At 39.2% G+C, this 19,066-nt stretch overlaps 1 protein-coding gene across 1 annotated transcript; it reads left to right on the top strand.

Annotated features, from left to right (window-relative positions):
• The first annotated feature begins 569 nt into the window (after positions 1-569).
• On the top strand, positions 570-8,982 carry LRATD1 (LRAT domain containing 1). Its single transcript, XM_036380242.2, has 2 exons — positions 570-702; positions 1,274-8,982. The coding sequence occupies exon 2, from the start codon at positions 1,311-1,313 to the stop codon at positions 2,163-2,165; it is 855 nt and encodes a 284-aa protein (XP_036236135.1). The 5' UTR covers positions 570-702; positions 1,274-1,310; the 3' UTR covers positions 2,166-8,982.
• The last annotated feature ends 10,084 nt before the right edge of the window (positions 8,983-19,066 follow it).

Genomic DNA, 19,066 nt, shown 5'->3' with positions numbered 1-19,066 from the left:
TCTCTCCTCAGCAAAAGGAAGCCCAGGATATCAGCTCAGACCGCAGAGGTGCAACTTGGGCTTGCTGAAGTGAGGTGAGGGGCACCCACTTCCAGCCTCGAGGGACAGAGCAACTCTTGGCCACGCGCGTCCCTCCTGGGCAGGTTGGTTTGGTAGAAAATACTCTCTATTTTTCTTTTTTCTTTTTTTTTTTTATTTATTTTTATTTCTTTCTTTTTCACTGCTGTCCAATGCAGCGGCTTCTCGGGGTGGGCACGATCGTCAACCTCCTTTCCCCGGGACGCACCGCCTGCCGCAGCCCCGGGGTCGGCCGGAGCAGCCCGGGGGTCGGAGCAGCCCGGGGGTCGGGGCAGCCCGGGGGTCGGGGCTCGGAGCTCGGCGGGGGCAGCCCGGGGGTCGGAGCTCGGCGGGGGCAGCCTGAGGGTGCGGGCCCGGCGTGTCGGCAGCAGCGGGGCCCGGGCGGGCAGAGCCGCGGCCCAGCCCCTGCCGCCGCCGGGCGCGGCCAATGAGCGCGGCCGGGGCGGGCTCGGGAGCGGCGCCGCCGCTACTTATCCTCGCCGGAGGGGCCGGGCAGCCCAGAGCGGCGCGGGCGGAGGAGCCGGGTGGCGGCGGCGAGGACGGGTGGCGCTTCCTCTGCGGCGCCCATGGGGACAGGACGACTTTAAAGGAGTTTGGGGGGGTTCTGGCGCTGGGCGACCACGGGTACGGAAGGGGACGGGAGGGACCCCTCGGGCAGGGGGTGCCGATTGCCTGCTTTTTGCCTGTGCCTTGCGGGGTCCCGGCCGGACTGCCGGCACCGGGCTGGCAGCTCCGGGGCCGTGCGCTGCTCCTGCCACCTCCCCGCACCAGCGCTGCCCGGCTGCACACCGCTGGAGGGAGGGCTCGGGACCCTCCGGCCGGAGCCTCCCCGAGCCCCCGGAGCCCTCTCCCCTCGCAGAGCAGAGACTCCCGGTGCAACTCCGTCCCCCCCGCGCGGAGGCGGCGGGGAGGCTCCTCTCCTGGCGCTCGGAGCCGCCGCTCCGGAGTCGGGGCTCTGCCCTGCCCCGCACCCCGGGGATAGGGGGAAGGGTCCGCACTGGGAGTTTCTCCCTTGTACGAAGGGGAGGGAAGGAGTCGGGGAGGGATGGGGTCTTAGGGCGGAATCGCTGAAATCTTTTGTATGTGCCTTGATTTATTTTTTTTTTTCTTTCGTTCTTTCTTTCCTTTCCTCTGCGTGCACTCTCCTTCCCATCTCTTGTTCTTCTCTGTGTCTGCCCACCCCACCCTCCTTTAGATCCGGCGATTTCTGCCCTCGCCTCGCCCTGTCATTGATGGGAAATCAACTGGATCGCATCACCCACCTGAATTACAGCGAGCTGCCGACCGGGGACCCCTCGGGGATCGAGAAGGACGAGCTGCGCGTCGGGGTGGCTTACTTCTTTTCGGATGAGGAGGAGGACCTGGACGAGCGAGGCCAGCCAGACAAGTACGGCGTGAAGGGCTCCGGCAGCCCTGGGCAGGAGACGCCCACCCACCACCTCCACCACCAGCTGGTGCTGAACGAGACTCAGTTCTCCGCTTTCCGCGGCCAGGAATGCATCTTCTCCAAGGTCAGCAGCGGCCCCCAGGCTGGGGACCTCAGTGTCTACTCGGTGTCAGCCCTGCCAGCCCTCTGCAAGCCGGGGGACCTGCTGGAGCTGCTCTACCTGGGGCCGTCGGAGCACCCGCCGCCGCACTGGGCCGTGTACGTGGGCGGCGGGCAGATCATCCACCTGCACCAGGGGCAGATCCGCCAGGACAGCTTGTACGAGGCGGCCGCGGGCAACGTGGGCCGGGTGGTGAATAGCTGGTACCGCTTCCGCCCGCTGGTGGCGGAGCTGGTGGTGCAGAACGCCTGCGGGCACCTGGGCTTAAAAAGCGACGAGATCTGCTGGACTAACTCCGAGAGCTTCGCCGCCTGGTGCCGCTTCGGGAAACGGGAGTTCAAAGCCGGGGGGGAGCTGCAGGCGGCTGCTGGCACCCAGCACCAGCAGCAGTACTATCTCAAAATCCACTTGGCAGAGAACAAGGTGCATACGGCGAGGTTCCACAGCCTGGAGGATCTAATACGCGAGAAGCGCCGGATCGATGCCAGTGGCAAACTGAGGGTGATCAAGGACCTGGCTATAGTGGATGGGAAAGAATAGGGAGGAGCAGGAGTACGTGGCTATCTTCCTTCTGCCCTGTCCGGGGAGACCAGCCTGCCGTTGAGTCAGGAGGCTGCACCCTCCTTCCGTGGGACGCGACTGGAAGCAGGATCCATGGCAACATTCCAAAAAAAAACCAGCATTCTTTACACCCATAGCCAGTATTTTGTTTGGCTTTTAATAGCATTAATGCTGAAAGAGCGAGAGAGAGGAAGAAAAGAGGGGGGAGGTGCAGGAAGGCTGTTCTCAGAGTATGTGGACAAAGTCTCTCCTGTCAATCAATGTTGACCATTCTAGCAACATGCCAATAAAATTTCAAATTGAAATTTCTTTTTAAATTTTTATTTCATGGCTTTAATCCATGATAAGTTTTAAGCATCTGGGACTGTGGATGTGGAAGTAGCTGAATAAGATTTTAGCTAATATATTTGCCTTGTGGCCAACCAAAAGCATCAGTCATACTTTTCTAACTGGGAGAGGAAGGGGGTGTTGGGGTGGAGGGTAAATGCCTGTTTGTTTTGTTTCTTCCCACTGCTGCTTCAGTCTGTAGCCGCAACCCAGTTTTTGTCCCAACCAACTCTGGCAAGCAATTTACTAGGAAAAAATACTTTCAGATTTCTGCTTGAAATCTATCGCATTTAAAATACTCGCCTTTGCTTTCTGTTTGCAGCTCTCTGCTAAATATCATCATAATGCATGAGCTCTTTCCACCTCTTCCTTCCTCCCACCCTCCCTGCCTTTTTTTTTCTTTTTTAAATAAAAAAAAAAAAAAGTTGGTGAGCAGCTGTTTTCCTAAAACTAAATTCAATGGTTAAAAGGAAGTGGTGTATTTTGGAGAACAGTATACTCAGAGATCCAGACACTAGGATTTTGTGCTTGAGCTGTGGGTTTTGTACCACTGCTTCGATATCTGTTCATATACAGGTCAATAGAATCCTTTTGAATTCTGCATGTTGCCTCATTGGAACAGCAATTTATTGCGTATTTACAATTCCACTTCAAAAAATAGATGTAATGTGGCCAAGTTCATCTTGCATTTCAAATTCCCAGCAACTAAAAATTCTGTTCAGTGTAAGTTTAGAAAGCCACAGCAGCATTTAAAAGATGCCTTTTAATGTGATGTGAGCAATGCCTTGTCTGTATTTCAGATCCTGTTCACTCATTGCTTAATTCTAAGTTTTGAAGTGAAAGATCAGAGAATTAAATATATTTTAAAAAAATTTAAAGAAGTATACTGGGGCATTTCTTTTTATTATTCTGAGCTGCATATAACTTGTAATTTTGTCTTTGCATGTTTCAGTGCTGAAAAGAAAATGCATTTGGTTTTGTTCTCTCTTCCTACATCAATGTCAGATGACAGAAGTAATAGCCCTCTTTTGTATATATATATGATACACTCCACCCCCTATCAATGTACTGTGTCCCAACTCTTTTTTTTCTGTATTAAACAATGTAATAAGCAACCTTGTTGCAACAGTAATTTCATTTCTACAAAGCATTTGCCTACTATAGCTGAAGAGGCGAGGGTGGAGTGTACTTCATTATAATAGAAGTGTAAGCATAAATATCTTTAAAAAAAGCAAACAAAAACCTGTCCCCCCAAAACTGCACCTCTTTGGTGAAGGTCATCTAATGGGCTTTGTCCTTGCTAACACATGTGGCAAAATTATGTGGTAATAGGCAGTGTTACTTTTATGATTTCCCCTAAAGTACCTTGCTTAGTACAATATAGGGAAAAAATGTGAATTGTAATTACTCTCAAATACTGTTGAAATAGCCTCAAACCACATTATTCTTTTTAATAAATGTCTAATATTTTAGCTTTATGTAGGCATTTTATGTAGTGGCTGTCTGATGATAACTTTGCCCATAACATGAACAGAATCTTCTACCTAGGGTTTGTGTATCTTATTGTGGTACGTTAGATTGCCTAAATCCTCTGTTAGAACTGATTTCCCTGTACCACTTGGTGGGAGCACTGTGGGATTGCAGAAAGGCATTGGGTTTATAAGGCACTTGCAAAACATTAAAAACTGATAGAAGAAGGAAAGGTGGGCAAAAGCAATTAATTTGATTTTTCCCTTATAAAAATATGCATTAGAGACCTGAGGTTGCAAGAGGCAGGGAGAATTAAATGAAGAGGGAATAAGGACCAGAATGTTTATGAATGAACAAGAATAACGTAGAGTTATAGTGTTATTTTTGATTTCTGAAATGCTTTTTCTTCAAATTGCAGTTAGATTAATAGGATTAGAGAAAGATTCCTTGGAAGATCAGAATTTTATGTCCTTACTAGTGACAATTAAAAACATACTAAATTTAAACTTTTCACTATGCTTTCAGAATACTTACTCTTTCATTCTAAACTCCATTTTAATGGTAGATTTTTTTGCAATGATTTAGTAACCTGGTTCATTAACGTGATGATTTTCCTTGTTTTACCCAGCTGAATGTAGAATGGTATTTTATAGTATATAAAAGAAATTTTAGGAGTGAGTGTATACTTATTTATTCAAGCTCTGTGAGAGACCTTTGGCATCACTCTGAATTTGTACAAATAAAGGTACAACAGTGTAAGGCCTTAGTCCTCTGCATAAGGACTGAAGAAAATATACTGGAAATAGTAAGAGCTGGTATTGACCGAGGATATAGTATTGTCAAGACTGTGTTCAAGTAGCAGTCTGTAATTACCAACAAGGGTACCAATACAGTTTTTTTTTTCTTATTTTTCTTTAGCTAGACTTCAGTCCAGAGCTACTGGCAGCAATCTGGTCCTGATTCATAGCCCATTGAAGTTAATGGCTCTTGCTGACCAGTGAACTTTGCATCAGATTGTTAGGAGGTGGTTAAAATTTGTGGAGCTTGAGGAAGAGTGAGATTTAAGATGACACTTCAGAGACCAGAAGAGCCACCTTTCTGAGATGGGAGACCATGGACACAGGCAGCACTGAAAAATGTGGGAAGAAAACAGACAAGTTCTGAAACAAGCAGTGTTAACCTGAGATGGCAGTAGGGAATCTGTAAAAAAGACTGAATGAAAAGTGAATATAAAAAGTTGTTTAGTGCCTTGAAACAAGAATTGGAAGACAGGGAGCAGTCAGCTGCAAGAAAGGCAATGATGCGAATGACTGACAGGTAAAAAATGTAATTGATTGTATTCATCATTCAGGATCAGTGGGCCTGGCAGAGTTAACATTTCCATTTCCAGCACTAAAGATATTGAAAAATTGCATTTTATCTTTGGAATCTGTTTACATTCTTTGGTCTAGCTACCTAGGGTAAATATTTACATCTCATTCATTGTTCTTGAAGTACTGACTTGTAATATGACAGCAATGTCAAGATGTTTTGCAGTCTTTCTTCTGTGTCACATTTCAAGCTTTCCGTTAGCTATTTGAGTAACAGTTCTATAGAATTTCTTTTGCTTAGATATGATTCTCTTCTCAAAATGCAATCTTTTGAATTGCTTTGAGACTTAACATTTTATTAAAAAATTCAATTCATTTCTCTAGAAAGATAGAGAGCCTTTGTGAAATGTTTTCCTGTCATGACCAGAATGTTTACTGCTTGTTGGTTGTGCACACTGAGAGAGGACTCTAAGGATGGGTAGCAAAATAGGTTTTGCTAGTGTCAGATTTTGTCTCCATCCTCATATCACCTGAGGACATTGTTTTCATTTTCTTGGGATTCTTTTTCTCCTTTCAAGTGTTATGGTTGTAAAAAATGGAGAGGGAAAAAAAAAAAAAGGCGACAAACCCAACCTAAACCAAAACCCTCATAGCATGCTGTTTATGGGATATGCTATTGATCCGTATAGTGGATTTAAGGTTAAAAGCAGGGTCCAACAAGACATGGCCTTTGGGGTGTGACAAGAAGTGGCCCTTGGTCTGTGCTAGAATGTGCACTTTTAGTTCTCTTGCCTCATTTTGAGTAAGTGTCTTTCATTTCTTTTCATTACTTCAGGTAAGTAATGTGCAAAACTGGCAGAGTTTATAGACTCGCTTATGCGATGTGTTGAACGTCTGTAATTCCATCCGTGTTTGCTGGAGTTGAGGCAATGCTGCCTCACACAGAGCATCGTGTGGGATCAGGGGCCTCAGCCTGCCAAGCTCCACACCCTCTCTCTACAGCTGCAGAGGACATAGTGGTCTGGGGAAGCTACTGCTAATTTCAAGATTCAGTTATTTTCTGTGAAAGATTTCTACTAGAGTAGTGTATGGACAGTATCCTGCCCGTAATTATACTTGGATGTGGCTAAAACATTCTACGTGCTGCTGCTTATGGTGTGAAAACACTCTGCTTCCTGCTTTATAACCCAGGAGAAAGATAGAAGTCCCAGTGCCAAAGAAGTAAGCCAGAAATACTTAAGGAGGTATGATTGGGCTGCAATGCTGAGGGAGTTTCACTGCAGAATTAAGGTTTAAAGGATAACTTTACATGACTAGAGTGTGATCAAGTGCTGCTGTTAGTTGAGTGTCAGTGTTTCCATGGCAAGTGTGGAATTTATTTGCTTGCCTTATTATTATGAAATATTTAACTTTTCTGTCCTATGAGTTCAAATTTAATATGTGAAGCTGCCCTACGTTCATGGATCTTCTGACTCAATATTAGTTTGAGGTGTCAGAATTTTTTACAAGTTTATTGTCAAGAAAATTAATGCTTACTGACTGGGAACAGATACTTTACTGAACTGCTAGTAAATCAAAAAGAGAGTAGTGTAGATGTTAGGCTGAAAAAGGGAATGAACCAAGAATCTTCTGTTACTGGGCATATCCACAGATTTTTCTCCAGATTATATAGATATAATCTATACAGATATAAACTGCCAGTGCTGTAATTTTTCAAAGTGGTTGTGGCATTCTACATTCTCTCTTTTGAAAAATACTATTACCAGTCTAAATAATCCAAATCCCCAGTAAAGTTCTATTTTTTTATATAGAAACTCCATTGAAGTTAACAGTTACTTTATTCATATTTTCCTTTGAGAAATAAGCTATTTTTTTGTTAAAGGATTTAAAATTGAGCAGCTAGTAATATGCACTTTGATTTCTTAATTTTAAGCATTTTACATCAAGCACAAATGTATATAAGTTGATATGTCCAGATGAATTATAGAATTTCCATTAGCTGAGTCCATTCAGATTAAGAATGTAGTTGTTTGGGGATTTTTTTCATATTTTAATTATGGAACCTTGGGGCATTTCTGATTCTAGAGATGATGCATGTATGTAAAACTGTTTGCTGGATCAGGGTTTTTAAAGTAAAAGATCTCTCCTCTTCATGTGCCATTAACTTTGGACTAAAATCAAGGAGTAGGACTTAGCCAGGATCAAGACCTCAGCAACAACCTCCTATGTAATTTTATGAAAGGCTCATGTGTGTGATGTCTACCATAAGGGCCTTAATTACATTTTCTTACTTGTACATATAGTAATCATCTATGCAAATTGGCATTTTCCTAGGTAAAGTAGGTTAATGCTTTTCAAACATCCCTTGGACTTCTCTCGTGTGTCTTTGTGGGTAGATGTGTTGGGAACAAATAAAAAAGCTGGAGTTTACTGCTGTAGAGCCAATATCTCCAGCTATTTTGACAGGAACTCAGGTGGAATTTGGAACCAGTGTGGCTACAGCAGGAAAGGGTGGAAGAATTTGCAGTTAAGCTTCAGGCTGTTCTAGGAAGATGCTCAGAGCTAAGCTTGAAATTCCATTCTTTCTTTTCTCCAAGGTGCAAGAGGGTGAGTGGCTGTGTACCCCTCACACATAAGACCATTCACACTTTGGAGATCCATGCCACTGCCTAGGCAAAATAGGGTGAGTAAAATATGCAGTGTCTCATCAGCCTTAAGAAGCAAACAATTTTTCACAGTTTAAATGCTATTTGGATACAGTGTGGCACTGGCAATCCGTTTAGAAAAATCCCATTTTTAAGCTGATAAACTAAACAGCATAATGTTTATAAATGGGAAACCTCAATAAGCCTTCTTGTTAATCTCTATACAGCAGAGGTAAGAGCTTTTTCCCAGTTTATGTAAATAAAAGAGTAGCCCTGATTCAAGAAAATTATCATGGGGTAGAATTTGGAAATAAATTAAACAATCCAACTCCAAGTTTAGTTCTGATGTGACACCATCACTACTGCAGGTGAATAAATAGCAAATACCTAACAGTGTGAATAAATACCAAGTTCTGTATTGTGACACTTCTTCACAGCAGAGTATTTTATGCCACAGAAGGAATATTCCTTGTATGTTATTCAATATGAGTAAACATACCACAATCTGGTCTTAAAACAGATCTTTTCTTCCATATGTTCCTATTGTTTCCATATGCCCTTTCAGTCAGCAGAAAGCAATATAAAAACTAAGACTGAAAAATATACTAATTGATTGTAAATATTTAGGCAGGAATTTATATGCATATTGACATATAACTAATAGATGTACTTGTATATACATACAGATTTGCATACTGTAGTGTTATGCATACACACACTCAACAAGTCTTGACTATTTTGTTAGTATTGGTAACAAATGTCAGTCATTTCAGTATGTCTATTATCTATGTAACAGATGGGTACCCAAGACTTTGCTGACAGGATTTTAGCGCTGTTCAAATATTTGTTCTTTAGGGTATGCCATGGTCTTCTGACATCAAGAGAAGTAAGTTAAATATGTGGGGTTTGACATATTGCTACTTACTGGAGGAAAACTATCAAGAAACACTACACTTGGCAATAATGAAGTATGCTTTTAGAACGAACTATGCTGCTACTGACTTGTGTATTTATAAATAAAAGAATGATCCAATGAAGAATCCATCTATCTTTCTCTTTGGCATCTTTAAATGGATAGTGCCACAAGGGGTGTTTTCATAATATGATTGTGCTTCCACTCAGTTCAATATTTTGGAATCGTATCACTGAAATTAGTAGTGTTGTTGAGACATACTCAACTGTTGTTGTGTAGTTGTTCTAAAGTAAAGAAGTGGCGGCATTAATATTTCTTGATTTTTCTCATCTTTCTTTGAATTGGTAAGTTTATTTCAAAGCCTAAAAGCACTTACTGCAGATTGGACACTCTCCATTGAATTCTTCATTGATTTTTCACCAGAGTTATTTGAACCACGGTTAGGCTTATACTAACTTCTTTTAGAAACATTAGTTAATGGATAGAGGATGATAGGATTTTACCTATCCAAAATTCTTTGTTCTCATCAAACCACCTGAGGGTGATATGAGGCCCTTTTCCATGTACAAGCCCATGACTAGAAATCATTGACTATTGGAACTGAATCCTTGCCCAGAGACTTCTGTCATTTCCAGAGGCTGTGGGAAGTAAGAGAATTTACTCATCGCCCTTTAATAAAAAATATTTTATTGAAATAAATAAGTAAATGTATTGCTATTAAAGCTCAATCCAGTCTAAAGATAATGGACAACTATAACATTGCTGATAATTTAAACATTGGACAGAGCATCAGCAGCAGCTTCTTTAAAGAAATTTAAATTGCATGTTCAGGTCTGCCATCACTGACAGAAGTACCTTAGATGAATGCAAGGACCTATTTATGTTTATCAGAGACTATATGATACAACTCTTAATATGACAGAACTAAATACTTTAGCTTTGGACTCAGACCTCATTACATGATATGTCAGCCTACCCTCCAGGCTTTCCAGATTAGTATTTCCAGCCTGTCCTGACTTCATACCATTGATTCTTCAGTTAGGGGTAATCAAAGGTCATTAATAGTGAAAAGTTCACTTTAATTGACCAGTCGACTCATTTTAATTATGGCAATATAAAAGAGTTTCAGGTCCTAGACCCCTACACAAAGGGTTAGTTAATATGCAGATTCATCCTGGCAGTAAATACTGCCTGATCCCGTTAGCTCTAGCTAAGGGCTGTAGAAGAGTTTCCTACTTTCTCTCTCAAGCTGAAGAAATAGCAAAAAAAAGACTGGTAGAAAAAAAAGGTTCTGAAAAGTCATATTCAGAGTGACTGAATATGGCTATTCTTTAATGCTTGTGCTTTGTGTACAGATAGAAACATGCAGATAAAACTTCTCTGAGTTAGAAGCACCAATTATAGAAATGATACCCTTTAAATTTTGCCATGCTAGAACCTTGCATACGTACACTGAATAAAGAGGATTAACTTTTGCTATTCCATTTCACAGCATGCTAGTAACTTTTTTTAATCTGTAGGAACTCAAAGTTCACTGTCTGCTGATAAGGTACTCCAAGAGCAACAGAAATGTCAAATTTTTGCATACTGCAAGAGTTCTTAGTACTGAAAACTGATCTTCAGTTTCAGTCTCCTGAAAGCCTTAATCTCATACATACCTTTGAACTTTTAATGACTTTCCTAAGAATAATGTCCAAGATAACGAGAAAGGAAATAACGTAGGAACAAAAAATGTCAGAGAAATAATTTGTTTCATGTTCATATGTGGACTGTCATATATTTCTTTTTTTCCTTGAGATAGAAATAAGATTCCTGTTGATATTTAGGGAACTGTTTGGTTAGCAGCCTTCATAGACTTAAAAAAAATCAGGTGTGCTTTACTGAAACAAAAGATGCTAGGGAAAAGGAACACAGGCATTTTCAAGTGTAAAAGAGTTGCTATATTGACAGGAAGATTCAATTCATGTTCTTTAACTATTCCAATCCATATATGAACTAGTTCCAAACTGAATAGCTCAAAACATGAAAGAATTGTTAATTAGTTTTGTTCACAGTGCTCTGTTTTACAAATATGATTAGTCATTTGTGGTACCTCAGCTTCTCAGTATATCACTGAAGACCTGTCAGACCGGTTATGTTTTCCAAATATTATCAAACTTCTGTCTCCTGAAAATAAAGCAGATTCCAGTTAGAAACTGAAGACAGATTATGTGGAGTTTGGAAAATATTACTCAAATATTTTAAAAAGCTTTCATTTATGTAAAATAAATCTTACAAAACATAGAATTCAATATTCTATCCTACTGCATATTAAATATATTAGGATTTTTAAACATAGAAGTGATCATAGTGTACTGCATGTAAAAAAAAAAGGTAACTGCTAAGTAGTTTCTCATAAAAATGAACTCTCTATATCTTGAATGAAGATGTAAAGGTTGAAGATGTATTCTTTAAATCTGATTTGTGAACTAATCTACCCCTTCTGGGTGAGGTTTCCATTATCATATAAATAAATGTGTCTACGTAGATCAATGCTTGTGGGAGCTCTGGTTGGGTTTTTGGTTTTTTTTTTTTTTTGTACTTTAGCAGAAGAATGTCTGTGTGTGATCACAGCTAACCCCTACAAGGATACTGGCATCTCTATTATCTGTACATTGAGTGTGATCATTAACTGCTAGCCAGGAAGACAGCAGTAGAAAAATCAATACAACTTTGGTCAGAGGAAAAATAAGCCAGGGGTGATAGTTGTGGGAATGATTCTTCTACAAATGACATTTTGTCCAATGTCTGAGTGGGGGCAACGCATCATGATGCAAATGCAACAGAGATTGAAGATAAAAATCAGTTCTAAGACTTACCAGACATAAAAAATAGGGTTGGAAATGGCACAGTGGAACACAAAATGGCCCTTTCATGAGGGCCTGTAATAAGCATATGAAACTGACAAATGATCACCAATGGAATGACATTTAAAAATGTCCTTGTAATTCTCATGGTGTCAATGTCACCAGGTGATGTAAATATAAAATGTGCCACACAGCCAATCAACCTCGATCTCATCTGGTTGCTGAGAAGCAGCCCATGTTCTCTCAGACCTTGGTGAAATGCAGTGTTGCCACATAATGGTCTGATTCACCTGATTTCAGTTATCAATATTGACTTAGGCTTTTTCAGTAGTTAATGGGAACGGGATACCCCAGCTATGTCATTCTCTGAGATGCCTGGATCTCCAATGGGTTCAGGGAATGTTTAACCTAGCTACAGTCTTAGTTCAGCATAACTATAATCTTAGTCTACATATTGTAGTGATAAAAACACACTGAAAGGTTCTGATCTCCCCTCCTCCTCCAGTTTTTCTCATAGAAGTTGTACATAGAGCCTAAGTTACTCATCTGGACTATGCTCAGAGAACAGCTCATCCTACATCAACACATATGTAATAAAATCACACACTGCAAATGCCTTTCTCTCTCCCCGTTCAGTGTTTACACAATTAAGATTAACTTCTGGAGTAGCTCACAAAGATGAGAGCAACTGAAGAAAAAATTGTCATGAAATTACATGCTTTCTTCTCTGCCAAACTAACAAATCTTGGTCTACTGAGTTGGAGAATGGTTTGTCATCCCAAAACAATGACAATCTGAAATAGATTATAAATAATAGATAAACCCTGTTATTAAATAAACATTGAATTACACAGAAATTATGTTGGAGCTATAAACAACATATTAATAATAAAAGTTAAGAATTTTAAAAGGTCTGCTGAATCATTTGCCCCATTCTAATCACATAGCGAGACAGGAAAACCTGCTGCCCTCTAGTAAGTTTACAGAACTCAGTCAATTATTTTAAGGATTTCCCAGGAACTGATTGCCAGAGCATCTGGACATCTTACAATAAATTAAAAGCAAATATTAATTACACAACTATCCATTCAGATGGCTCAATGCACTTTAGCTGCCATTTATTTGTCTCACAAAGGACCAACATACTGACACGTTAGTTAATTGAATGCTTGATTGAACAAGTAAACCTTACACTATACTACAGCCTGCCAAATTTAAATTCTGGTGGCCTGCCAGAGGAATAGTTTTTCACTGTGAGAACCCAGCACTGATTTCTTAGAAAATGTTAATCTGATGGCTCATTCTACAAGATTATAACTTTTCTGAGGTGATACAATGTGAGAGCTGTTCTAATGTATATAATGTAATTATATGAGAGATGATTTCCATAACACTTCAAGTTTTAAATATTGTTAATGAAATCTTCAAGCATGTCTAAGAAAAAATTATCAGCACATATCTACAAGTTCCTGTTTTATGCTAATAACAGCAGATTCTGTTAAAAAAAATACATTCTGTGTTTGCTGAGAACTCTCAGGTGATTATTGGCATTGGTCTTACCTTAATCTCAGGTAGCATACATGGAGACCGACAGAGAAGATGTGGATAAATAATACAGATTACATTTGAAATGATGCTTTGTGCTCAGAAAAAGAAGCTCACATTCTTCTAAAATATCAGCTAGGTAACCTTACTAGTAAAGACTGTATTATGCTCTGTATTTCTATAGATACAGGATGTCCAGTCAGATATATATTCACTTGTCTTCATCAAAACTTGGTTAGATAGTGTTAGTGATAGTCAGTACAGCAAGGAGACAGCAGATTGCTTTTAGGAGACTGAAGTGTAAGAAATTAATATAACCACTTGTGATTGAATTAGTATGCTTTAAGATTAATATCTTTTACTCAACACAATGAAAAAAAAATTGATTGACATTTTACCAGAGCTCTGAAAAATCTCAGATTCTAAAGCTGAGGTCCTGATGTTGAGCTAATGTAAGCTGAAGAAAGGCAAAATTAAGACAGAATTAAAGGCAGGCAGAAGACCCAGGTTTCATACCCTTATTCCTCAAGTGATGAATTGCTGTATTTGGCTCATATGCTCAATGATTTATTCATTAACTAGATTCTTGTTTAGTCATTTGCAAGCAGAGGAAGCAGTTTGCTCTTCTGTAGCATATAGTGTGGTTCACTTTCTTACATCATGTGTAAAGTTTTAAATAAAAGAATTCATGCAACTCCCACAATCTCCTCTGCTTTATTCCTGTGACATGGATTATTGACATTTCTGTGGCTCATGAGGGTATAGTGGCACAAAGAGTAGATGTTTTGTGAAATCCCTCTATGTATCGGAAAAAAGACTAAATTTTTTGAGAGTTGGACAAGGTTATTCAAGTGATTCCACTCTTATGGTTCAAAATCAGCACACTAGCTAGGGACTTGTCATAGAAAAGTGCTGTATGAAGTCCATCTTTCAGGGTTTGAAACTGCCAGTTTGTATTAGATGCAACGTCAGATTCATTTCCCCGTTTGTGTCTAGTACTTTAAACTAATTGCCTTCCTGTCCTCAAACTTCAAAGTTACAGTAGCTGTTGCTTTTCTTCAAAGGAAAGGTAGTCTTATATGTTTTGATGGCAATGCCATTTCACATTCTGTCAATGCAAATCTCTTTGACAAGACTGGTGACCTGCGGGTGAGTGCTCAGGCAGCAGGTGGTAAACCATTTGTCCTCCTTGTCATGTTCTTAGATCAGCACATTCACTCACAGAAGTGGAGAGAAAGGCCACAAGCTTTCAAAGACAGTCTTACTTTGTAAAATCACAGAAACAGTCACATCTTTATCTTTTCTAGTGCAAAAAAGCTATTATTTCTCAGGTACCTTGTTCTTGGTTTGGCAGTCCCTTATAATATAGACAATTCCTTATAATATATAATTATCACATATAATACATGTATTGTATTATATATAATGCTTGATATGCTTGAATTCCTGTCTTTCCCCACTGTCATGCAGCTTTAAATCTGATGAAAATGCAATTAAAAATGTTTTTTTGCTATAACTTGATAACTGCAATTTTGAGCTAGGCCTGAATGGTTACAGAAATAATTTTGATGTGGACAGTATTTCCTGTGCTTTTTGTCCATCAGCATTCTAACTTACCTCACCTGTACAGTCACCCACCCCTGGTATAGTGTGATGGATGATATCCCAAATGCAAAATTTCTGTCACTGTGCAAGGAATCACAGAAAATTCAGTAGCATTAAAAAAGGATTATTTTCCTGCGTTCAGTTATAGCATCATCCTTGGAGGCAAACATCCTATATCCCTGGACCTTTTCCCAGTGCTGTTCAATACATATAATTAAGGTGCAATTGAATGAAAAACATGGACATCATCTGGAGCTGTAATCAGAACCCAAGCCTGCCTGTAGAAGCTGGAAGAGTTCAAGCCAAAGCCCATCAAAGTCAATAGACACTCTTTCATCTGTTTCAAAAGGTTTTGAATGAGGGCCAGACTTGCTTCTGAAGCTCTCTCTAGACTCAATTTGTTCATGGCTATAGTCTGCCTGTAGTTGCCATGGCACAGAACATGAAACTACTTAAAATGAGGAAGATATTGAAGTGCTAATGCTGCACAGTTCAAAGTATCAAAGGTGAATTTAAGTAATAAAAAATTCTAGCTACCTCTCTGCAAGTTCTTTTCTTCACCTCCTGATTTCTCTGTATTGAATTTTAGTTCATAGCTAACCAATGCGAGACAATGACAGGAAGCATTTTTATATCCTTACTTCACTGCTCAACTGTACTTTCTTCAAGTTTTTTGTAATGGTATATGCTCTGATAGATCAGATGCCATAAATCACTTTATCAAATCCCAAGTAGTGACATTTCCTATCTAAAAAGAAAGATACCCAGATTAAAAACTGATATGCAGAAATCTTAAATGCTCCCTTCATGAATTTCAGAGTTGACTGAAAACTATCAAATGAAAATGGCTGCCTGAGAAATTCCAACACCTCTCCATAGTCCCTACTTCAGTTATTCCTCAAGACAGATAGAAAAATAATCAGAGATTGAAACTAAAACATCATTTACAGTAATAAAATTTGCACCAGGTCTTTATTCACAGGCTTGAACTTCACTTTTTTTCATTTACTGGAAAAGTGTACAAATATCTTTAAATAATCCCATCTTGAAACAAAAAGTGATAATATCAATTCCTGGAAAAATGTAGTAGTTAGCATTTGGTTTATTAAATTTAACTAGTCATTCATTCATTCATTCATTCATTCATTATGAGTACACTTCAGAGTAAGATTTGAAAATGCAGATAGAAACCCAAATACTTCAGAAATCCTCATTACTTTTATGAAAACACTTTTTCAGTTGTAATATAATTAGCTTTATTTCCAGCTTGCATTTGAAGATTAGAACATTTTCATGGGTAACCAAAATAAATATCTTTTCTCATACTTTTAGATATTGCATTAAACTTCTGCTGATCAAATTGTCTTTTCATAACTTCTCCTGAAAATACGATTATTTCTTGATCTGGACAAATAATGGTGGTTGGTTCATTCTGGTCATGGTATCAAAAACTAAACTATGTAAATATTCACACATGGTCTTCAAAATTATGTCTTTGATTCCATCAGACATAAGCATCAGCCAATGGCACAGCAAAATCTATTTGGATTTTGAGGCATGTTATACTTTTTTATGCCTCACGACAGTAATTTGCATTACATTTACATCCAAAAAACAAAAAAAAAGACAAACATCTGCTGTAGTAATGCTAGTTCCTGGACTCTTCATAAACAAGTAGAAGTACTTTTAAAAAAATTATTTGTTAACTTGCCTATTGCCATGCAGTTTAATGTACAGCAGTGAACAGCACAGTGCCTGCTTGAGATTCTGAAGCAGCCATACCATCTGCTCTTTGATTCAGCAGAAAACATGAGAGCAGACTACATTTTGGGATTTATTGTAAGTCCTCACCCAATAGTTCTCTTCAGAGGTCTGCACAATCCACCTGGTCAGCTCACTCGGCTTCTCAGGCTCTAAAATGCTGCAGATGTCAGCTCTGCAGTCAGCCTTACAATTCATGATTCAGAATGACTTGCATCAAGATATTGCTCCATTGTGGAACATCACATTAGAGCTGATTTTTTTACTTCCATACACCTGCATTCAAGTTCTTATTATTAGGAACCATATTATTTCTCTACTGGAGGAAAGAAGGAGGCAGGAGGGAGAGAAGTGAGGAGCAGAGTAGCTGTAACTTTTATGCTACACAGTCCTGAAGCTTTTCTTGGTAGAAGAGGTGGAATAACAATATCAGCTCTAATGAAGTGACCAAAATTACTGAAGTAATGAATTGAAACTTCATGGAGCTTTTGAGACCAAGTAACATAAGTGGATGGCCATCAGACATTGTTTCCTACCAACATCTATTTTTCATGTGAGAGGTGAGTCTTTCACTGGAGACTCACTTTTGCCTATTACGTTTGCCAAGGTTGCTTGTTTTCTCCTTCTCTGTATGCAGGTGTATGATTCCTTATCCTTAAGTTCTAGAAGACTCTAAAAGGGGAAAAAACCTCAACCAAACAAAAAAAAGGGTTGGCTGTAAAAATAAGCCTCACTTTGTCTTGACCCTTGGGTAGATTGTTCCAATGCTGCCTTAGCATACTGAAGTACCGATGTCAACAGCAAATGAAAAAATAACCCAAACCAAGCCCTCCTCCCCACCTTCCCCACCCCACCCTGACACCTGACATCCATTTTTTATTCCCAAGGTCTACAGATTTTCCTGCTGATGTCCAATAGATCAGAGAGTCATCTAGTGGACAAACAAAGGAATTTTTAATAAATTTACTACTCTGGAGGTCTTGCCTGTCCTCATCTCTTGTAGGCTACCTCAGACACTAACAGCAGATGAGAATCAGGCAGCAGTGAGTGAAGTGGTTGTTGGAGAAAATAAAAAGGGAACTAAATCCTGTCCTCTGCTGAAGAAATAAAACACTGCACTCTCTCAGGGTCGTTTTAAAGTTAATGTCAGCTGAAAATTTGAGCATGACTATATCAGCCACTGTAGAGTACTGAGAATTATAGTCTTAGCTTGACCATAGCAATTATTCATGATTTGGTGACACCAATGGCTTAATAGAAATTTTATATATCCATGTAACCGAAAGGTAGAAAGTCTTAGGAATTTATCTTTTCAGTTTCCCTCTGAAACTGTAGGTACACAAGGCAAATCAACAAATAAGTACTAGGAACTTCCCTAGGTTATTCATTTTTATGCTTTGTCCTAAATTGGGCTTCATCTTCCTTTGATCAATGAACTTTTGAGTCTGTAAATTGACTTTAAAATTTCAAACCTTAAAGCCAAATATGATATTATTTACATTTAATTTTTAAAGTATTCTTTTCTTGCTAGATCCATCTGTGTGTTTTTCTAACTCACTAAGGCATCTTTTTACAGTGACCAACACTGGAGGCTCTAAAAGAGTATGCGGATATTTATCTTTTTCTCTTCCAATTTAAAAAAAGGCACAATATCCTCTCCACAACATTCATTGCAATTGATTATAATTCCAAACACTCTGGAGAACTTACAAACACCTATTTCCTCATTGTTTTCTATCAAATTCCTGTCTCACCATTTACCATTTTTTTTATATCCTTCCTCCATTTCTCATGTAAAATCAATTCTTGTTCTTTGATACAAGAATTTCCCAATCTACTTTCAATATATTACTAATGATTTTCTATCCTATTTTTTTCACAATGTTAAGGAAGGGAAACACTGTGGTTTTATTATGAGTTTTTCTAGGCTTAATTTTATGTCTTCTGAGTTCTTCCATTTAGTAAAATGCTTCTTGTGCCTTCAATATACCTCATACAAGGTTCCAAATATTCTTTGCTTATTTGTGACACAGGTTTGTAGAAAAACATTGTAAATCTCCCTGTATACTCTATGATATTTTTTATACCTCTTAATATCTTCCTTGGTTCAAAAGCAAGTTTGCTTCCTTAAAGCAAATTCTTAATAACTCTTAAATTCTTAAGATAATTATTAAGACTCCTACCAGGTTTTACTTTTCTCCTATAGATTATAAAGACTTTTGGCAGGATTTCCACAGTATGTGACATCAATTTAGGGCCAGCAAGAAAAGGATAGATTAAGTGTTTTGGAGAGGTATCTTACACACTTACTCTAACCAAATTATTTCTTTTTCCTCAGAGTCTATCTGCTACATTATGTTGTAAAACTCAAAAATTTAGCAAAATACAGATGAACTTCCAAATTGTTTAGGTAAAGATTTTTTTTCCTCCCACAGCAAAATATTTTGAAGTTCCATTT

This window comes from Molothrus ater, chromosome 3 (genome assembly GCF_012460135.2).
Source record: "Molothrus ater isolate BHLD 08-10-18 breed brown headed cowbird chromosome 3, BPBGC_Mater_1.1, whole genome shotgun sequence".
In the NCBI taxonomy this organism is placed as follows: domain Eukaryota; kingdom Metazoa; phylum Chordata; class Aves; order Passeriformes; family Icteridae; genus Molothrus; species Molothrus ater.
This window is presented reverse-complemented; position numbering and strand designations above follow the sequence as displayed.

Excerpts from the sequence above, each read along its gene's own strand:
- LRATD1 (XM_036380242.2), top strand. The coding sequence starts at position 1,311 with ATGGGAAATCAACTGGATCGCATCACCCACCTGAATTACAGCGAGCTG.